Source organism: Macrobrachium rosenbergii, chromosome 43, assembly GCF_040412425.1.
Source record: "Macrobrachium rosenbergii isolate ZJJX-2024 chromosome 43, ASM4041242v1, whole genome shotgun sequence".
Lineage (NCBI taxonomy): Eukaryota > Metazoa > Arthropoda > Malacostraca > Decapoda > Palaemonidae > Macrobrachium > Macrobrachium rosenbergii.
Genome location: NC_089783.1, coordinates 700,067 through 723,104, shown reverse-complemented (window position 1 = coordinate 723,104; position 23,038 = coordinate 700,067). Strand labels below are relative to the sequence as shown.

At 34.4% G+C, this 23,038-nt stretch overlaps 1 protein-coding gene across 1 annotated transcript in view; it reads left to right on the top strand.

The window, feature by feature from the left end:
• LOC136828468 (uncharacterized) overlaps positions 1-20,068 on the top strand; it is a 28,445-nt gene extending 8,377 nt beyond the window's left edge. Inside the window, exons 2-7 of the mRNA XM_067086529.1 lie at positions 1,080-1,318; positions 2,347-2,552; positions 2,791-2,926; positions 8,557-8,693; positions 16,296-16,527; positions 18,796-20,068. Of these exons, the coding sequence (XP_066942630.1) occupies positions 1,090-1,318; positions 2,347-2,552; positions 2,791-2,926; positions 8,557-8,693; positions 16,296-16,527; positions 18,796-18,875 (1,020 nt within the window). The 5' untranslated portion in view covers positions 1,080-1,089 and the 3' untranslated portion in view covers positions 18,876-20,068. The remainder of the gene's footprint in view (positions 1-1,079; positions 1,319-2,346; positions 2,553-2,790; positions 2,927-8,556; positions 8,694-16,295; positions 16,528-18,795) is intronic.
• The last annotated feature ends 2,970 nt before the right edge of the window (positions 20,069-23,038 follow it).

Sequence of the window (23,038 nt, the reverse complement as noted above, 5' to 3'; positions counted from 1 at the left end):
GAATCACATGAATAATTAGTGTGGCTCAACAATGAATGGAGCTAATTTGTCACAGGGTAATAAAAAAAAAAAAGAGAATCAGGTCATTAACAAATACAACTGAAGAGAATGAAAATGCCTTCACACTAGACAGATTCAAAACAGAATACGGTGCTATGTTTTTTACTGGTGTTTAACAGCTTCTCTTTTTTATCGAAGCATCAAATTTAAAATTACTACCTGACTAAATCCTCCAAGTTATAAAGTTATTTTTTATGACGTCAGTCATTTATTTCTTGTTCACAACAGCATTCATCTAAACAAGGTATTTTTCTTAATCAACCAGAGGCATTGTTGAATTTCGCATTACTCTTTGTTTAACATTGAAATTACTCAAAACTACCTTGATGCTAAAAAAAAAAAGAACGCTTAAAAATCGTAGCCATGCTTTAATTTTTTTTTTTTTATTTATATCAGTTCTTGGTTTGCTCTTTCATTTAAACGAAATGTTTTCCTGGCTATTTTCCACGAGTGTTTATCATTCAGCCAATATCAGGCTCGTCGTGCGGTAGAAGGATAGCTCTTCGTTTGTACGTAGTCCGATTTTGATTTCCAGATATTAATATTATTTTCAGAAATGATATTGAAGAGATATTTTGAATTCTGCTGTCATAGTGAAGACCATGAATTTTATTTTAAAAGTGAATTTTATTTCATAATAATAATAATAATAATAATAATAATAATAATAATAATAATAATAATAATAATAATAATAATAATAATAATGTTTAATAATAAAATAATAATAATATAATAATAATAATAATAGTAATAATGAATAATAATAATAATTAATAATAATAATAATAATAATAATAAATGTTTTAGTTATTAAAGCAAAAATAATTAATTATTTTACAAATTGACAAAATCTTCGCTTCCTTACCTTTTGTCAGACCAATAGTTAATACACAATATAAATTACTGTTGAGAACGTTTCTTGCTTATGTTGATCGAGGAAGACAGTAAAATACATGTTGACTTAATCTTATTATAATATCCTCCAGATCTTTCAGCATTTTTCCATTTCGTTGCAGGATATAAACGATGGCGATAAAAAGGGCGACGGAGGGCCATCTTGATTTATCCAGCTTCTTCATGTCGTTTACTTCATTGCCGCCTAAAAGTTCGCAAGCATTACCATTCATCCCCGGCTGCGCGCAGAAATGTTTAACCTCACCCCACCGCTGTGTTGAGACTTCCAAGGCGTCGTGTCCAAGCTTACAAGCGAGACTCCTCCTCCATTTCTTTCTCATTCTCCTGCACCTTGGATCAGGTATGAGATTTAAGTAAGGCGTGAGAATGCCAGAGGTACATTCAAAAGCAAAGTACTGACGCGTAGAATCGTGCTGTAAGATATCAAGAATCTGAGGCTCAAAATTTCAAGGTGGGTGGTCGGGGCTTATGAAACGATTTCGTTCTGTTTAAGAAATAATAAAAAATGGTGCAATGAGGTAGGATTTGCTGGGCCTTCAAGAGACATTAGGGGACTCTAAGAGCCTAAAGTATTTACGTGTATATTTACATAAAACTTAGGTGCCTGTAAATTATTGCAATTATGTTTTATTTGACCTTATATCTAAGTATGTGATGTGATGAAATTGCCAAAAGATTTCTGACGCCAGGAAATAAGTAGTAATGGAAGGTGGCAACCACTTTGAGCGGAACCAAAGCAATACAGTTGAACATAAATTTTCATTATTTTCCCTTCAGGTTTAAGGTAAATTGACGAACTGTGTTGTTAAATTGCAACCCACTTTCAGTTATGCAAACACGTTATTGACACAGTAAAACACGGATATATTTGTCAGTAAAGGACATTCTGGAGTGTTAGTTGCTATTAGATTTGCTTTAAAACAATCCCATGTTAGCAACGATATTCTGCCGGGTTTTTTTGAGAATTGATGTATTAACAGATAATGTGAAAATGTGATATATGTAACCTTATTTCTTGCTTTTGAAAAAAAAAAATTATTTGTAAATTGCCAATATATTTAATTTCTAACAGTCATTTCACATGATAAAAAAGAACAGAGTTCGACTGTATATAAAGGGGTTTAGTATTCTTTTAAAAATTATTTGCTTAAATAAAATGTCGTAAATCATACCTATAATTAAACTTAAGTATCACGAGAGCGTTCGTACAGAGTTCATTTCACTTATTGTCTATTTAAGTGTACTGGTATTCACAAGGTGAGACGCCAAGCATCCACATTCCATGTGCACAACTTAGAAACTACCAATAAGAGGAGGTGGAAATTCTATATAAATTATTAATTGACAGTTTACTTATACTTGTGACAGGAGCGTTTGGCATCAAAGTCCAGAAGATAATTGTGCCGCATCCTGGTGTCGTCGAGCGTCCAGCGACGCTCGAATGTGTGTACGACACACAACAAGATAATTTCTATTCCATACGATGGTATTTAAACGGGGAGCAGTTCTACAGTTTCATCAAGAAAAATAATCCAGAAAAAATAAACCATAATCATACAGATGTTGATGTTGAGGTAAGTTGGACTGAATAGATTGTAATGAGAAGAAAAGCTATATCTTTTTATATCTCTAGATTATAAAAAGTTTGCCATCTTCTGACGTTGGATCATAGGTAGTATAGATTTATTTACTTATATATATATATATATATATATATATATATATATATATATATATATATATATATATATATATATATATATACACATATATATATACATATATATATTTCTTTTTCTTCTTAATAAAAAGTTGGACCACTCAGACACGAGAAAAGTCACCGTAAGAGAAATCACAGCTGCAGCCGAGGGCCAGTACAGATGCGAAGTTATGGGAGAGGCGCCCCTCTTCGAAACGGACTCGACAACGCAAAACCTCTCAGTCGTCAGTAAGTATACCTCATGGAATTCATGGCTAGCCCACACTCTCTCTCTCTCTTTCTCTTTCTGTGTTTGTGTATATATATATATATATATATATATATATATATATATATATATATATATATATATATATATATATATATATATATATATATATATATATATATATATTTCACTGGCCAGTTGTGTCTGTAGCCATTATCAGATGATCCATATAACGATGTACACCTTTACTGAGTAATCCAGTCAGAATCTTATCCATTAATCACACAAAGGTCACTCTATTATTCCTTCTTTTTCCATTTTTTAGTTTTCTGTAAAAGAAAACTATTATGCCGACTATGTATGTCCGTCCGCACTTATTCTGTCCTCGCCTTTTTCTATCCGCCCTCAGATCTTAAAAACTGCTGAGGATGGAGGGCTGCAAATTGGTATGTTGATCATCCCCCCTCCAATCATCAAACATACCAAATTGCAGCCCTCTAGCCTCAGTAGTTTTTATTTTATTTAATGTTAAAGTTAGCCATAACCGTGCATTTGGCAACAATACAGGACAGGCCACCACCGGGCCGTGGTTAAAGTTTCATGGGCTGCTGCTCATACAGCATTATACCGAGACCACCGAAAGATAGATCTATTTTCGGTGGCCTTGATTATACGCTTTACAGAAAACTCAGTTGCGCTGAAAAAACATCGGCGCATTTTTTACTTCTTAACTTTTCTTTCAATAATCTCCTTCGGGGAATGTACAGGTATGTACTGTAGATTGTTTTGGTATATTTTGGAATATCTATCTATTCTATGATATGAGTTATCTCATCTGTATTTCCAAGATTGTCTCCATCTGTGGCAACTACAGTACATCCTTATACTCACTCAGTTAATCCATGAGTGACTCCAAATTTGAACTCTTCTCACCTCTGTTTCATAAGCTGAGTTTTCCTTCGCATTATTAATCAAGTGCCATGGTTTCCTTCTCTACAATTTGAGTAGGAATGGAGTAGACTTCAGCTAGGGCTATTTCTGCTACCTGTTTTATCATAATCTTTCCTCCTTGATTGTTTGTTATTTCTAAAGCTATCTTGCTCTGACTAACTTCATGTAAACTTGAGGAGTAATGTACTCCATGCACTTGTGACATTTACTATACATTCTATCCATGTGGTTTCTCCAGGTTAAAGTTTTAATCTCGCCCGAATATTATTAAGTATATAATTTATAAGTTTCTTGGTTAGACTCCACGTTGTCAATAATTTGTTGAGAATTCGTGCTGAATATCTGATGCCTTCCCTCTTTTTTCTTCTAGCCATTCTGCACATTGGAATAGTAGATGTCTATTAATCCCTTTTTTATCACCAATTGTTCTTTAGGTGCTTCGATAGTAATCCTTTTTCTGGCCATACTTAGATAACCATTTGATAAATGGGAGAATTCTAAATGTGCTTCTCTTACAACCAGAACCTTTTCCTTAAGTGAGAATTATCCCAAGTGAAAAGGAAAATCAATTTGTCCGAGGTTTTTAATTTCATTGCTGTGAGCATTTTGAATTCTACAATCTACAACTGGTTTCAAATTTAAGTGGATTAAATATGTCTGGTATATCTTTTCGCTCGTAATGTCCTTCAGCGACCCATATCAAAGAATACAGCAATTGGCTTCCTTAGGCCGTCATATGCAGGATATACTGGTCTACAATCAGATTCACCACCAGTTAATTTTACTAGCATTTGCTACTTGACTTAATTCTGACGTTCCAGTCTTCTTCTCAACTATATAAGATTGTGCATTATTCCGGACGTACGGAAATTTACTGTTGGTTCATTTGATATTGCTTGATCTTGTTACATTAAATTTGCAGCTTGGTTAGTGTTCTTGTTCTAATGCCTCCTAAATGGTGGAGATTGACTGCGATCTCTACCTCTACCTCGCGGCTGAGATCTATGCCTAGACCTGTTTCTATAATCTCAAGTGCCATGTGCTGTTCTTTTATGATAAGAGCAGTACGCTGGTCCACGGCAATCACTCGCATAATGGCCCTTCTTATGGCAATTATAACATGTGACTGCTGGAGATTCCCTTGAGAAGAGTTACCTGTGTTTCTATTCAGGTTTTCATCTGGTGTCATAGACCTACCATGATTATTGTGCCTTTTTATATTTTGCCCTATGGTGACTGAGGGTCTGCATAGATAATTTCCTTCAGGATTTCTACCTAAGATTTTCTTTACCTCATTTTCAATCTCAATGACACCATCTTCTAATTTTCAAATATGGGTCATCTTTTCAATTGCCTTTGACGACAAACTTCCCGATAACAGAGCTAACATCAATCAACTTTTCAATTGTCAATTGTTTTTACTTGTTGACCTGCCACTATTGATGTCTACAGAGTAGTTGAAATCAAATGCCCCAACTCATTCAGCTGGGGACCCATTCTGAGGTCATTCGTCTCATCCAATTTCCTGCTTTGGATTCTGTCTTCGGGGTCTGTCTCGCTTTCTGTGGAATTTATTTTCCTCAAATATTGTTTTAAATCCTCCTAAGTCTTAAGTCTTCGATAGGCATCCTATATCCCATGTAGAGAGATCAAGGAAGCTTTTGGGATCATTTAATTTCTCAACATCGCTACCCGTTAAAGAGTTTAAATGTATATCCACTCGCTCAATCCAGTTCTCAAAGTTGCAAGCATCATTTTCTGCATTCCATCCCAAAAATTTAGTTATGTGGCTATTCGTCTGGGCATTTTTATGGGTAACTAAAGCACTCCCAGTAGCTGACGTAGTCGGAGGATTTGGAGTGGTAGCCATAGTTAATCTACGTGCTTGGCCTCTTGTAACAACTGAATGGATTGGTTTCCCAAATGCAGGTATCTTACTTTTGGGCATATAACTAATCAGTGGTAACTAACCAGGGTTAGTTCAATTTTAATCCTAAAAAGACACTAAAAGACACAACGGGAATCGTCTGGGAACGTAAGGAATGGAAGAAAAAAATAGTCAACTCGCAATTTTTTTTTAATTATGCCCTTAAATAATTCCCATGAAATAAAAACAAAATTAAACGAGATAAAATGCTAACACAAGTTAGTAAAAATCACAACAAAATAAGTCAAAATTTTTATTAAAATTGTTAGTAATATAATTAGTAAAGAGAGGTAGAAAGTTTGCCAAAATTAGTTGTATGTCTATTTAATTCAACTGGAATAATTGTTTCAAATGAAATAATTAAATGAATTATAGTGTCAAATTAGTTTTAACACTTTTCTTCCATTCTGCTGTTTTAAATGGAAGTGCCATCAGCTGTATAGAGAGAGAGAGAGAGAGAGAGAGAGAGAGAGAGAGAGAGAGAGAGAGAGAGAGAGAGAGAGAGAGAGAGATACTCCGAAACACTCGTTAAAAGAAAAGATAAAATGAGAAGAGAGATTTTATCCGAAAGGCATAGGAGTAATTAGTGAATTAGTGCTGGACAAGAAATTTTAACGTGTCTTTCGGCGTAACTCTCTCTCTCTCTCTCTCTCTCTCTCTCTCTCGTTTCCTATGTAGAACTGTATATTAAGTACGTTTGGGCTTTAATGAGCTCGTGTTTTGTAAACTTTAAAGGGCGCTGTGCTTACGGTGGAAATTTTTACAATGTGTCGCGTTGTTTTTTTCTTCTCTTGCAGTAATGTTTGTTGAGTAATTCTTCTCTACTTTTTCAACACTTTATCTTCTTCATCTAAGTCCCACTAGATCTGACACCAAATTATCTACCCTCTGTTGCATAAAGAAAGTAAATCTAAGGTAACATGAGCCGAGAGCGTTGGTGGGTTCAAATCTCTCTTGGGAACAATTAACCCTTTCGCTGAGAGCCTGTTGTTGCCACGAGTGACGAGAGCACTGTCCTGCTAATCGTGCAACTGACTAATTTTCTTCCTTTTATATTTGTAATTAAATTTTTTTTTCATTACTGTTATAATATTACACTGTATATATTATTATGATGTTTTATTGTAGTAGAGTAAAGAAATATGCAACTGATATGTTGATAACTATCAAAATATCAAATTGTGTAGTTTTTACAGGTGATTCATTTCAGGGTGATACCTCTCAAAGGATGGAGTAAAGTAATGCCATTCTCCTTATTCAGTATGAAAATCTTTATTACAAACTTTGAACGCTTGCTCTTGGCGAATAAATTCGTGTGGAAAAACAAAGGAAAAAAATCAAATATAGACTTGGCACTCAGTAAAAAATATGAATTTATTATCACCAATAAAAGTTTCAGACCACCGATTTTTCACGAACTAAATCTTCGCAAATGTTATCACGTCTTCTTTGTTTACTCAACAACTCTGGTGCTTGAAAAATCTACTTCCTCTGTCATTTCCTCTGATCCACGATTATATCTTTTAATACCTGAATTTAAAAAATGATCAAAGGTAGGTTTGTCTATAACTACGATGTAATAAACATCCTTCATTCACCACTGTTGTCACTATCAGAACTATTTGATAGTTCAGGTCCACTGCTATCCTGTCATTTCCAAATAAAAGTCTCTGTATTACTTCATCATAGAGAGAAAATTCCTGCCTCTGTACCATTTTGATGGTTACTGAAGGTCTAGCCCTTGTTCTCAGATTATCTTTTAAATGGGAAATTAGAAGTTGTCATTTGTTGCTAGAATATAGAATAAAGCTCCTAAAAATAACGAGGAAAATGTGTTATCTATTACGAGCTGCCTAAATAGAACCAAAAGAAAGATGACTGTGACCTTTTGATGACTCTGGAGATCGATCCAGCACAGTAAAAGGGGTTAATCCTATTGCAGATGATAGCCTAACCTTCAAGGTTATTCAGCCAGGTATTGTTCCTTGGAGCAGTAATCCTTCAATTATCCTGATTAGGAGAGGCAAGGCCCCGTCGGATAATGGTAACACCCGGATGATGGCGAGTAAAAAATTCTAGGGGTGTCCAAGGGCAACTCCGTACCCTTCCTCACCTAACCTTGTCAATACCACATAACTGTAAAAACTCAATATGCTTATAAACAACAACCATCAAACTTTCAACTTTAAATTTTATGTAAAAGTCAATTATCCACTTTTTTCCCAAATATTCCTAACAAAAATATACTGCACAAATACGCTTTGAAAAAAATGCAACCCCTCCTTTTCTCTCTTTTGTAAATAACACATTTCAGTAGGCAAGTAGCCCAAATATGTTTACATTTCACAGTCAAGTATGGTTTTACATTTCCATCAATGTAGCCCAAAGCATGTTTACATTTCAGTAGGCAAGTAGCCCAAATATGTTTACATTTCAGTAGGCAAGTAGCCCAAATATGTTTACATTTCAGTAGGCAAGTAGCCCAAATATGTTTACATTTCAGTAGGCAAGTAGCCCACACGTTAACACACAGTCTCGCATGGTTTTAGGTCCATCAATGTATTTTCATAGAGCAGCTTCCTTATCAGGTGTTATATATTGTATTATATACACGGGATAAAAAAATATATGTGAATATAGTATTACATATATATATATATATATATATATATATATATATATATATATATATATATATATATATATATAATTTATATGTGTGTGTGTGTGTGTAATCTTATAAATTGTCCGAATTGCTTAATTTTCACAAAGGACTCCCGGATAAGCCTGAAATCCGAGTTACGAGAAGCTCGTACCGAGTGGGAGAAGTCCTGGAGGCGACTTGCACGGCGCGGCACTCTTGGCCAGCTTCGGCGATTTCCTTCTCTGTCAACGGCGATTACATTTCTGTGAGTCATTCTTTGTTTTCGACATTTTTTATTTTTAGACTTTATATCTGTATTAATTTTCATAGCAGAAATAATCTGATACTATACTGTTATTGTTTGTTGTTAAAGAACCTGTCTTTTCTAAGTACGATATTGTTATTAATTGTTGTAATTTCTACTGTTTATTTTTCCTTGGGTAAATCGAGCCGTCCATTTGGCTGTTAATCTATTTTCCTAAGTCGTCAAGACCTATAAACCTTTTACGCATGCCAATGTTTTAATTTAAACAACTAAACGTGTAAGGAGAGATGCAAGCGCTTGCAATGATCGTAAATTGGGGCCAGTTTTTTTTTAATTACTACGTGAACACCGTCAATTGAAGCGTTTTAGTGGTCTGAATTACAGGAGAATAAGGAGTTATCGAATAAGTTCACAATCAAATTAGAAATTTAATAAACTAATATTTTCAGCTCAAACGCGGCAGCAATGACTTTTGAAATACACAGAGCAACAAAAACACAGTATGGAAACAATGACTACGTTCATTTGCAAGTGATTAAATCGAAAGCATATAAAGAGGATCCCTTCCGACGAAGAGTTATTGACCCTCAGTGTCTTAGTCATTCGATGGGATTAATAGATGTCGATACAGTTTTGTTACAGGAATATAGCCTCTTCTGCAATAGTTACAAATAAGTTATGCCATAGACCGGAATACCTATCGGTATAGATTCTATATCGATGGTCCTCCGTTCTATAGTATAACTTATTTGTAACTGCTACACAAGAGGCTATATTCCTATGATATAATTACATCGACATCTGTAGTAATTATTATTATAGATGATGAATTTCGTATCCAAGATCTTGGATATGCATGAGGCGTATTGCTTATGATTTAGTTCTTTTATGGGAAGAGTATAGTTTCTCTGGAAATGCGAGCACGAAGAGACTAGAATAGTAGTTCATGTTTCCCTTAGAGTTAAGATACTCTTTATTGAAGAAATGCATCGGTTTAGCGCATAAGTAGCTCACCTACATAAATTTTGATATGCTTTACAAGAACTATTTCTGGTCACTTACGAATCCGTAGTGCTAATGAACAGTCACAGTGAGATATTACAAGGACACATGAAAAATTTTCAAAGAAGAAATAGAACGGGAAATTCTTGAGTTTGCTGTATCTTGCCATGAGGTCAGGAAAGCTTTAACACTTTGCAGCAACAATATGCGTGACCGTTTGACAGGACAGTAAAACGGACAAGAGATATAAATAAATAAATAAATAAATAAATAAATAAATAAATAAATAACCTAGGTAAAATAAAAATAGGGAATAGAGGAAGGATTTTTTTTTACAGAAACTAGGTTATGATTTTGGGCGAAGCGTGGTTTCTACCAGGATGATTTCAGTATTAACTGAATATTGAAATAATATTGTGTAGTAGTTACTGATTATGAATGTCTTAGATATTGGCGTGTTTTAGTTCTGAAAACTGTGTTCACATGTATTTTTTCACATCACTGAAGGGAGATGAATAATAAATAAGTATAGTGGTGCCAGACGCACGACCATGGCTAATTTTAACCTTAAATAAAATAAAATTAGGGAGGGTAGAGGCCTGCAATTTTGTATGTTTGATGACTGGAGGGTGGGTGATCAACATAATAACTTGCAGCCTTCTAGCGTCAATAGTTTTTAAGATCTGAGGGCGGACAGAAAAAGCGCGGACGGACAGACAAGTAGCCATCTCAATAGTTTTCTTTTACAGAAAACTAAAACCAGTTTACGTCAACGCCAACTTTCTGTAACAAGAAATTCGGTATGTGGCATATATAAATAGAAATTGTTTACTCAGTCTGACCAGTGAGGGCGGTTGTTAGACGCCACTGGCATATGGTTTCCATGGCCGTTCCCAGACTTACCATGGACTTTGGGAGCGGTTGAAGTGATATTCGGACACAAAGGAATGATAATCTAACATGCATACACCAAGAGACTATCATACCTGTAAGAACAGTACACAATAAAGTAATGTTTTGAAGAAAAAGAAAAAATCCAAAGACAAACAACACATCGCTTACTAGAGATCATAGGTACAGCCTGTACTTTTCACATGTTCGTAGGAAATGACACGGGAGGAAAAATCCCTTATCTTTTAAGAGCAAAAACATTAGAAAATATTGGCGACAGGAAATCCTCCTAACGATTCTGTCTCCATGGCACCCACTTTTCTTTAAAAGAAGAAAAGTATCTCCAACGCTAACTTTGGGACTAAGCAGGTAAATGAAAGCTGAGGTGACGGTAAAACGAGATGAAGCTAAACATTTTAAGGTCCTGTGAAAGTCTGATGTAATTAATGCTGCATAATACTTTTATTCAACGCTTTTTGGTTGCATTTTTCGCAAGAATATAAGTTTCTAGGAGGTCACACCAGCATCTGGAAACTTTTATTTCTTCGTTATTTTGAAACGAAAGTTAACAGTTTTTTCTAACGAAGGCTGTTACATCGTCGTGAGAGTGTTCTCCACTAGCTTGTCTGTCAAAAGGGAACTATCTTGGTTTGCCTTCTTGGTGACTGAGTTCCTTCTGTTAGAGCCTATCACTTCCTTCCCCGAGCATCAGAAAACTTAGTCCAGTTGAAGTAACAGATTATCAAATCGTCCTGTTGCAGATTGTTATTATCATTATTATTACAACATGAACTTGTTGCCACGCGCTACGCGTGCTGGGACCCAGGGCTGGTGTCTCTCCTACCCCCCAATCCCCTACCTACACTTCCCCCGGACAAACAGGTTTGCAGGAGGAGGGTAGATGCCTCCCATACCCTCCCATTCCCCTACCCACCCCACCCCCACCTGGGGAGGACAAACTGGTTTGCAGGGGTGGGTTGTTGTGTCATGTCTCCCTCTTTGTTGCTCAGGGGAGGACAAACAAGATCAGACCCTCTTGGATTTTATTATTATATAATTTAATTAGATCATTAAATCCAATTTCCAGGCCCCCATATTGCCGCTCGAAGGACTTGTTTTTAATTGGAATGGAAAGACTGGACCAAGGTAAAATTTAACAGCCAGTTGAATGGTCAATCTCTCACCCTCCATTCTTTCCACATGACCAAACCATGCAGTGACACTCAAGCTCTGCTGTGAGGAGCAGTTCCACAATAAGCTGTAGGTCCCATTGCTAGGTAATGTAAAATAAATCATAATCCTTCGGGCCAGCCCTGGGAGAGCTGTTGATCAGCTCAGTGGTCTGGGTAATCTAAGGTATGCTTAACTTTAAGCTCTCTACCTGGATGCAACTGTACAAGGGTCATCATGGCAGCATTATAGATATTGGTGATGGAAATTTCAAAAGAGGCTGATCTGCTTCTTTAAAGTGGTATCTATTTCTCATTTGTTTTATATATAGTACTGGCAATCTTCTTAGACCCCAAGATATGTTATTCAGTTGTATTCCACATAGGGAAACGAAAGGTGTTTTTGTAAGGATATGCCCAACAGTTTCGTCCTCCAATGGACCTCTTCTTGGAGCGTTTATTAAGGAAAGAGAAAAAGTTCACAATGTATGTAGCCAAGAAAGGCCTAAAACCTTAAACACATGAAATACCGTTACCAGAAACTACCAGTTAAAAAAAAAACATATAACAGTAAAACAATACAATAAAATAAGAACAATAGTTGAGCAAATGAAAATTACCAAAATATCAAATGAGGCAATATGTCCGTTTGAAACAGTAAAACAGTAAGTACATATTAACAAAAGTATATTATATGATAGTTAATGGATAACATTATCCAATTTGTACTGTCGTATTATAACATGTAAAATAAAAGGATCAAGTTTATATAAACAGGCGATAAATTAAAATTTTTACCTTTGCTCCTAAATAAAATCTTTGACCCGAGCCAGTCAGTTGGTAAATTAAACATTCTAAGTATATTTTTAAACTTATAGCTAGAACTTGCAACTGACCTCACAACTGTAACATCCCAAAAATGAAATAATGCCATTGTCTTCTTTGTCAACAGTAAAAGTTATAGAGGAAACTAAATGATTGAGATCTCTTTAGGTTTTCTGAATGTCAATATAAGTTTTCTGTACAGCAAATACATCGTCAACATATCTCACCCAGGGAATAATGTCTGTCATAATCGAATTAGCTATTCTGCACTCATAAAATTCCATGTAAACATTTGATTATTTTTGTCGGTAAAATTTTCTATTAAAAACAAAACAAAACAAGTGTCAACCATGCAGAGTCTGATTAGATGTAAACTGACATGGCTAAGCAGAGATATGACATGCTTATTTAGTTCACTGTTTAAAAAATCTAAGTCGTCGTTGACAGGTACTCTAGTGAACAGACTTTTAACATCAAAGCTTACCATTATTTCATCATCTAAATTATTTTCAACATGAGAATCAGATATTGTACCTACAAATGGCTGCAATAATGTGACCAGGAATTTAGACAATTTATAAGACACTGAACCAATAGTACTAATTATAGGACGTAATGGTTGTCCTTCCTTATGGGTTTTAACAGTACCATACAAATAGGGAAGTCTAGCATTTACAGTAGTAAGCATGTTTACCATATCCTGATTATTCCTAAATATCTCTCTCAATCGTTTAGGAAATTGTGCATTTACACACTCACATAGATTAGAAATCAATTGTTCATAAGTATCTTGGTCATTTAACAGAACGTTCATTTTATCTATATAATCTACTCGATCCAAAATAACAATAACGTTGGTTTTATCTGCCCTGGTTGTCCCCAGTATTATAAAATATTTATATGGAATTTTATGAATGTAGAATAGCTAATTCAGTTATGGCAGATATTATTTTCTTGGTGGGATATGTTGACGATGTATTTGCTGTACTGAAAACTTATCTTAACATTCAGAAAATCTTAAGAAATCTTAATAATTTAGTTCCCTCCATAACTTTTACGGTTGACAAAGAAGACAGTGATATTATTTCATTTTTGGATGTTACAGTTGTGAGGTCAGTTGTAAGTTCTACCTATAAGTTTAAAATACACAGAAAACCTACAAATAACAATCTTATAATTAACAATTACTCCTCCCACAAAATAGACGTAAAACTCTCAGCATTAAGATCAATGTTTCTTAGAGCGTTTAATATTTGCAGTCCAGAATTTATCAATGAGGAATTAGAATTTATATACCAAGTTGGTATTAAAAGTAACTTTGATACTGACTACAGTCTAACGTTAGCTAGAAAAGCATTTTACTCATGTGAGGAGAAAAGTAGAAAACTGAATTTTATATCTTTCCCATACCATCCCACATTAGAGTCTATAGTCTACCCCCTAAAGTTACCTGGTTCTAGTGCAACATTTTCATATCCTACCACTATTGGAAAAAGTCTAAATTGTAATAGTCCGGAAAGCAATGAAGGAGTCATTTATAAGATACCAGTGCTGTAGTTTTTATATAGGACAATCTCGGAAGGAACTCGAAAAACGCATTTTAATTCATAAATATAACATAAGAACAAATAATACAAGTAATGCTTTATTGTGCTCACAGTAGCATGTGTAGTTTACCAATTGACTGGCTAGGGTTGAAGATTTTATTGAAGAGCACAGGTTTTATTGAAAGAAATTTGACAGAGACAGCTTGCATTGCTCATGGCAAAGGTAAAAATTTTAATTTATCGCCTCGTTTATATAAATTAGATCCTTTTATTTTACATGTTATGAGACGACAGTACAAATTGGATCATGTTATCCATTAACTATCATATAATATGCTTTTGTTAATATGTACTTAGTGTTATGCTGTTTCAAACGGACATATTGCCTCATTTGATATTTTGGTAATTTTCATTTGTTTAACTACTGTTCTTATTGTATTGTATTGTTTTACTATTGTATGTTTTTTTTTCAACTGCTAATGCCTGGTAACGGTACTTCAAATGTTTAAGACGTGAGGTCTTTCTTGACTACATACATTGTAAACTTTTTCTCTTTCCTTAATAAACGCTCCAAGAAGAGGTCCATTGAGGACGAAACTGTTGGGCATATTCTCACAAAAACGCCTTTCATTTCATTTCCTATGTGGAATACAACTGTATATATATATATATATATATATATATATATATATATATATATATATATATATATATATATATATATATATATATATATATATATATATATATATATATATATATATATATATATATATATATATATATATATATATATATATAATATATATATATATATATATATATATATATATATATATATATATATATATATATATATATATATATATATATAATTTTAGCTTATTTGTTATATACATCTTGTTTTGCTTTGCTTCTCTTAGCGCTAATTGTTCGTTTTAACTTTAGGCCATTTTATCTATCCAAAGATAAGTAAAGAGTTCTGGAGGGGTAACTTGTTAATCTTTATTAGGGGAAATTCGCCATCCTCCAAGAACTAAACTTACACCCCTCAGACCTAATCCACAGAGGGCTCAGACAAAGAATCAAAAGAACGCAGACCTCCAGCTATCATAATTTCATCAAAACTAGAGAAGAAAAAAGTCTGTCTTTAATTTTATATACGACGCTAAATTTGTCGTGGTTGAAATCATTTTGAAGATCACCAATCGTAACGGTACATACCTAAGGCAATATTAGCTATCACAGATCAAAAGAAATTACTGGCCAAGTTGGATCATTATCATTCTAAACTCAAGAACAAACAATTAAAAAATGCGCAGAAGTTTCTTCGGTGCAATCGAGTTTTCTGTACAGCGTATAATCAAGGCCGCCGGAAACAGATCTATTCTGTGATCTCGGTATAATGCTGTATGAGCCGCGGCCCGGTGGTGACCGGTCCTATAACGTTGCCAGACGCACGATCATGGCTAACTTTAACCTTAAATTAAAAAAAAAAAAACTACTGCTATGTTTGATGATTGGAGGGTCGATGTTCAACATACCAATTTGCAGCCCTCTAGCCTCAGTAAAAGTACGGACAGAAATTGTGCGGACGGACTGACAAAGCCATCTCAATAATTTTCTTTTACAGAAAACTAAAAGGACAAAAGGGTCTCCATCCATCAACTTATATAAATGGCCCTTATAACAGAACAATAACGCCTGATTGATCGAAAATCATCAAAATGAAAGCGAAGGCTATTTTGATGGTAGGACGAGAGAGCTATTCATTTTTCGAGCTAAAACTCTCAGAGAGAATAAATATCATTAGTAACTCAAGACCCAGTTGATCTCAACTTACCTTCTGCTTTCCTCTGTGGGTTTTTTCTTTGTGGTTTTATATAGCTTCACACTAATAGTTCAAGGCATAGTTGTTAACAACCTGCAAGATATATTTCCAGTATGCACATAGAGACATAACTGCATGTCTGCGCAGTAGATGTATATGCTTGAACATATAAGAAGATAATACACACAGATTTATGCATCAGTTTAATTTGAAATCCGTATCACATATGAATAGGGAAATGTGACGCTGAAAGCGACAGTATTACGATACTGGACGCACTCATCTCTTTCAAGATGCCATTAGTCATACCAGCCAACGATTCCTTTCTCTCCCTTAGGCAGAGCCAGGACGCGTGCGGAATATGGGCGTGTCCAAGGACGAGGGTCATTCCTATTTCCCGAAGGGATCCTACACCTCCACCAGTATGCTGATCCTTCCCGTAGAGGGGCGATTCTCTTCCAGCCTCCGCCTGGGGTGCCACGCTCATGTGCAGTCCCTGGAGAAGGCCAACTTCGTCACCGTGGAGGTGGACTTCGGGATCTCCAGCCTGTTCTCCTTCTTCAATGCAGGTGATGTGGACGCTTCGTTCTCTCTTCTGATGCACGTTCTTCTTTCCACTGCCTTTATTAGTTGATAGCATCGAGGGAACTAAAAGCACGATACGAGGAAATACGCTTTGGAAACAATGCAGGAGTGGATACTGATTTTCATATACTTTCCTTTTTGTCCTTGACATCCCATGCTACATATCGCTGATGTGTTGTCATACTTGATATATTGTCGCTGAGCAACAGCAACTTCTTCATTTCTGGTGACAGGTTCCCCTAGTATGTTTTTTAATACTATTTGTATCACAACTGAGATGATAACTTGCCAGTCACTGAGGACAGTAGTCTTACCGAAAAGCATTATTTGTAGAATAGCAGTACATGATTTAATTCAGGTGAGCACAATTTTCATAATGAAAGCATAAACCTGTATAACATTTGCCCTTTTTTATGTAATTATATAGATATATATATATATATATATATATATATATATATATATATATATATATATATATATATATATATATATATATATGTGTGTGTGTGTGTGTGTGTGTGTGTGTGTACATATATATATATATATATATATATATATATATATATATATATATATATATATATATATATATATATATATATATATATATATAAATTGTGTCCTTCTTGATCTACAGCTAATTTTGTAGGTCATCAAGGGTCAAAAGTTCAAAACAATTCACCAATATTACAGTGAATATGAGCAAGTACTTGTAAAAGTCAGGTCAAATGACCTCAGCCTAATCATGCAAATTTTAGTTACTTTGTTTGCTGCAGTTATCATAATGTATCATTTACTATTCATTAATTATTCGGTCTAGGTTATTATCTAACATGACTATCACTTCAGTATTGAGCCAATTACCGCTTTTCTATTAAGTTTATGAAGGTTTTCTAGAATGAAAAGTATTTTTTCAGTCCTTTAATTCTTCATATATCATATATATATAATGAAAATTATATTTTGAATTTAATATACAAGTGTTGATCGGAACATATTTTACTTACTTCACCATTTAGTAAACGCTGAAACATTTGAGTTTAACACGAAGTGCAAAACAGAAACTACTGACCTCCAGAACTTCTTCAACTTCAGCACCTGAGGGCATTTAACCTGCACTGCACTTGATATTAATCCTAAGTTCATTTAAGTGTGAGTCTAATATTCTTTTTCATGGAAGAGAGAGAGAGAGAGAGAGAGAGAGAGAGAGAGAGAGAGAGAGAGAGAGAGAGAATGACGATTCTTTAATTTTCACACGAAATGAAATTGTTTCTTTATTTCAGGATTTTCCCTCGTGACTAATGTTTATGATTGTAATGTAATGTGAAAAATATGAAAGGACTTTGCAAAACAGCAGTTGCCTCTAATTTGGCTGCCGTTCATCGGGGGAGCCAAGAGAGACTCCAAAATATCAATACTTCCTGTCCCTTTTGCTCACTCTATTTCTAAACTTTTTGTAACTAGCTTATAAAGAAATAAACCACACTACAACTGTTGCTTCTACTCGTGCACGCAATCTTTGGTTAAGAGTTATAGTTGAATAGTATGCGAAGAAAATGTCGTATATGGGAGTTTATATTAAAGGGTCTGTGAATATCAGTATAACTGACAGCATGAGGCTTGTGCACGTGTAAAGGATTCCAAGTAGTTAAATAGTAATTCTTTGTGGGAACAACAATATGTCCATTATGATTCGAGTGAACTGGGCTACATCAGACAGGGCTTCAATGGTAAACTGTACTGTCAAAGATTTATTAGTAGTGTAGATGGCATATCTTCTTTTCTGAAAAGCTGACTTTCATACAAGAGGAAAGGAGTAAGTATAGTAATCTCATGCATACTTGCAATCAGTGTCAGGCTTTACTAACGAAGTCGACAAGAGGGGCGTGGACTGTGACTCAATTTTTAACAAAATTATCAAATGAAGTTTTGCCTTGTTCGGAATGAGGGATGTTAATTACCTTGTATATTTTAACATTTTCATATTCTAACATCACGTTGAAAGATGGACAGTATGTTTATTACAGCAGGCAAAAGACAGCTGTAAACAAATTTAATATAAAAACTAACAGGAAAATTTGTTAACAAAACGGTGATATATTTCTGAAGGCCTTATTTTCATAAAAATGCGAATTTCACTGTTTGTGTTGTGCTTACCCTGAAAAGTATTTGTTTAAAGACGATAGTTATTAAATGCTGAACGCTTTTGAAAAGTTTCTTTACTAAATCTTTAAATTTTCCCCCTGAAGGTGTCGCTTGTTGGACTTCTGACATCGTCCCAACCACGATGATATTGGCGATGCTTCTTCTGCTGCAAAATCGGTTGTGATGAATCGCTACTGAAAATGAATAAGGACAAGAAGACTTTTGATGGTGCTTCCCCTCTTCCAATGGTTAATGGAAAAAAAAGGGAAATGTAAAGAGAGATAAAGTGTGAAGAAAAGCAAACAGTTCTAGTTATACTTGAATTCATGGAGATTTTTGTAAATGTTGGTTTTCTAATGAAACATATCGAGTGGTTTCATTTTTATTTTCAAAAGAGAAAGGAAACGAAAGAAGTACTGAATTGCCAAGAGTCTCCAGAAAAAACCAGAGCTCTGATACATTAATAAATATAAATGATAAAGAGAGAGAGAGAGAGAGAGAGAGAGAGAGAGAGAGAGAGAGAGAGAGAGAGAGAGAGAGAGAACCTTGCGCTTTCAATTGTTAAGTAACAAACACATCGCATTCATACCCAGCGAGATATAAGCCATACACGAAAGTACACTTGGAATTCTTAAATCAGATTGATTTTATGATGACCCTATTATCATGAAATCATCGCCACTTAATTCACCCTTTTCGTCAACCTAATGTGCGAAGAAAACTAAATTAAACATAAAGAAATTAAATATATTTCCTTTCCTTCTATTTAAGCAAAATTCATTCGAGGAAAACTGTGATGCCATTCTTGAACCTTTTGTAATTGTAATATTCGACTTGTTTGCAAGTATGTTATACATACATGCACAATAATGCATACACACGTACGTATATACGTACATACTTACTAGAAGCTTTTCAATGAATTTACATACACATTATTCCATAAATATTAAAATATAAAAGAGCGGCTCCATGCGTTCACACATTCAGCCATTCATTTGCAAAGTATTCATGCGTACAAATATTACAACTGAATAGATGAGGAAAGGCACCTTTTATTCTGAGGCAAGCAAATAAAGAGACATTTGGAAAAGAGAAGTCTCGCAAAAGAGAAATAGAAAAAACGAAGTGTAATACTGGTACGGGAGAGCATCACCAAATGCAAAAAAAGGATAGTGAGAAATGAAAACTGGAGGAAATAATTCGAGGTTAAGGAAAAAATATCCTTTCTTTTACTTGAGTTAACATAAACATCGAGTGCAACGAAAAGAATAAAAAGAGTCTCACGTTGGGAAACTTCGAGAAAGAAGCATCCCTAGAAAACGACTACTACAGAGAGAGAGAGAGAGAGAGAGAGAGAGAGAGAGAGAGAGAGAGAGAGAGAGAGAGAGAGGTCTCGTACATTTTTGTAAAGTGGAAATAGCAATCAATTAGAGAAAAAAGACACACACACAACACACACACACACACACACACACACATATATATATATATATATATATATATATATATATATATATATATATATATATATATATATATATATATATATATATATATATATACATATATACTGTATATACTCCAAATACTATTTTTTTATTATAAGATAATAGTCCTGGAGAAAGCTTGAATTAGACAGATGGTGTGAAAGAGGAACTGGGATGAAGGACCTTGAAATTCAGGAGACACAGTCTACTTTGAAAAGTAAAAAATATAGTGAAGGTAATACTGCTGAACAGTTATGGTGATAATGATGATGGTGATCACGAAAGTATTTGTGAACCTGATCTTTCATAAACTGAATTTATATATATATATATATATATATATATATATATATATATATATATATATATATATATATATATATATATATATATATATATATATATATATATATATATACTTCTGCACTGTTTATATTACCAATATTTTCGATTACAATTCAAGTTATTTAAGAATAGCGTTGGAGCCCAGCCTCACTTTTTGAGGCATTGCAGTTTAACGTCTATCCTGTATATAGAAAAAAACACAAGCTTGATGTTTACAATTACTGTTGTACAGACCCCTCATAATACACCACTCATTTCTGTACCATGCACACATTGCAGTCTATACACATGATAAGACCTTTATGACAAATTTGTTGTAACATAAATATTTATAAGGTGAGAATGTTTAAAGGCTTTTTGTAAATCATTATGACGTGACTTGGTGATAAAACATGAGAAATCAGCGCCTCTATAATGTTCCAAACACACATACTCGTTATAAAGCATATGTTTTATATACTGTTGTTTTATTAAATTCTGAAACCCATGTCCTTTTATTGTTTAACTGAACGAAATGCGACTTGGACACAGTTCTGAATTATATTTGTTTAAAGTATAAAATAAGCAGGCGGCAGCGAGCATACTGCCGGATTCTGATATCGTGACAATGCTTGTTGTCAGGCAAATTAAGGCGGCAAGATGATCCATTATTAACCTGAAAGAATGTAAAGGGTAGGTCCACTTTTGCTACATGGGCGTCATGAACCCATCTTTCACTACCATTGCCTAATATTCTGAAGAGTCATTATTTTTTTTAGTGTCAAGCATATTTATTACAAAGCATCATATTTATGTTTTCATGTAAGTTCAAATTGAAGCTCTGCGTTTTGATTTCCTAACCAGTTTAATTATTATCTATAAATCTTTTTAAAGGAATCTTGTGAATCCCTCCAAAAAAAGAACAACTAGACTAGTTCCGAAAGCATTCTCCTACAAATTTCATTTCCCAATAAGAGATATTCCATATAAAGGCTATTATTATTATTATTTTTATTTATTTTTTTTTTTTTACAGTTTTGTTAGGTTGTAAGGTGGGAGCATAAGGGCCAACAAGCTGCCACACTAAGGGCCAAAATTCTTCCTGTCTGCTCAATTTAGTATTTGTTCTTATCTCCCTGATGCCATGCCTTGGAATATTAAACAAGTGCCAGAGTTTTTTTAACTGTTAATCAACCCACTTTCCTGAATGCTATTGTGAAGCCCTCCAGTTTTTTTCGTTTTTTTTTTTTTTTTTCTCATGCAGCCATTACGCCGGATAACCCCCAATACTATTAACTGTTTCTCTAATATTTCTATGTTCTGGGTTAGACAAGGGGCGAGTTGCTCATTTCTTTGGCAATTGTAAAAAAAAATGGTAATGGAGTGAATTCTTTGCTAAAGAATTCCTGAAATCTATTGATTTCACAAATCTTCCGTTTTCATAATCACTGTAATTACATACGAATACTCACGCGAATACAGATTGATAAATATGATTGAAAATGAGCTTCCTTAGTCAAACGTGCACTTAAACTTTGTTGATGAGGCATCCAATGTCTACTGGAAAAATTTGTTTGTTTCTGCAATATTTGTTTGCCGGATCACTATACTACATATTCTGATAGCATCTGTAGATATTTGAAACGACAAGTAAGGGATAGAATCTGCTATTTATTGTCGAACACAAACAGATGGTGGCGAAGTATTGATTATTAACCCACAGAGAGAGAGAGAGAGAGAGAGAGAGAGAGAGAGAGAGAGAGAGAGAGAGAGAGAGAGAGAGAGAGCCAGTCCTAATTATCTTGCTCCTCATCTCAATGACTTAATACCACAATCAGTCTTTCCGACTTCCTCTGGAGGAAGATTTCTTAATCAGAATCATCTCATCTGCCACAAAGTTTCTCTATATTCTAAAACTGTAATGGTATCACATTTATTTTTCTTCTCTTATTTCCTCGGTAATTAGGTCATTTGCTTCACTGCGCGTTGCTCTGATATCTCGATACACAGCTAACAATTTCTTCATAGATTCTCTTCACACACTTCATTGAATCGTGATTGCATATATTATTGCTTTCAGGGCAATGTCATTTCTAACTCTCGGAAGAAGGGTTGCAAATTCCTCAACCAAAACAGTATGCTCTTAAAATACAGTCACGTGATACAGACTTCATTTCAGCGTTGTCCTAACATGCAATCCACTGAGACTTGACTGAAACATGTGGCGACTATATACAGAATGAGAAAGATATCCAATTGTGAAGTGAATATGCGCTCTGAAAGATTACCCTTTCATAGTTTCCCACCGGCAAATGAATAACTATAAGAATTTGAAATGAAACACCGGTCATAAAAATAGTATCTAATTTATAACTTGAAATAACTGACCCTGGGACATGCATCTAGCCTGACAGTCTCTTCAGAATTTTTTTAGTTGATGAATGCGGTTCGTAAACTATTATAATGAAACTTATCAATTCATCCTCTCCTCAAGAATTAAAATTGCTAGGCGAATGGCTCTCAGTTATCAAAG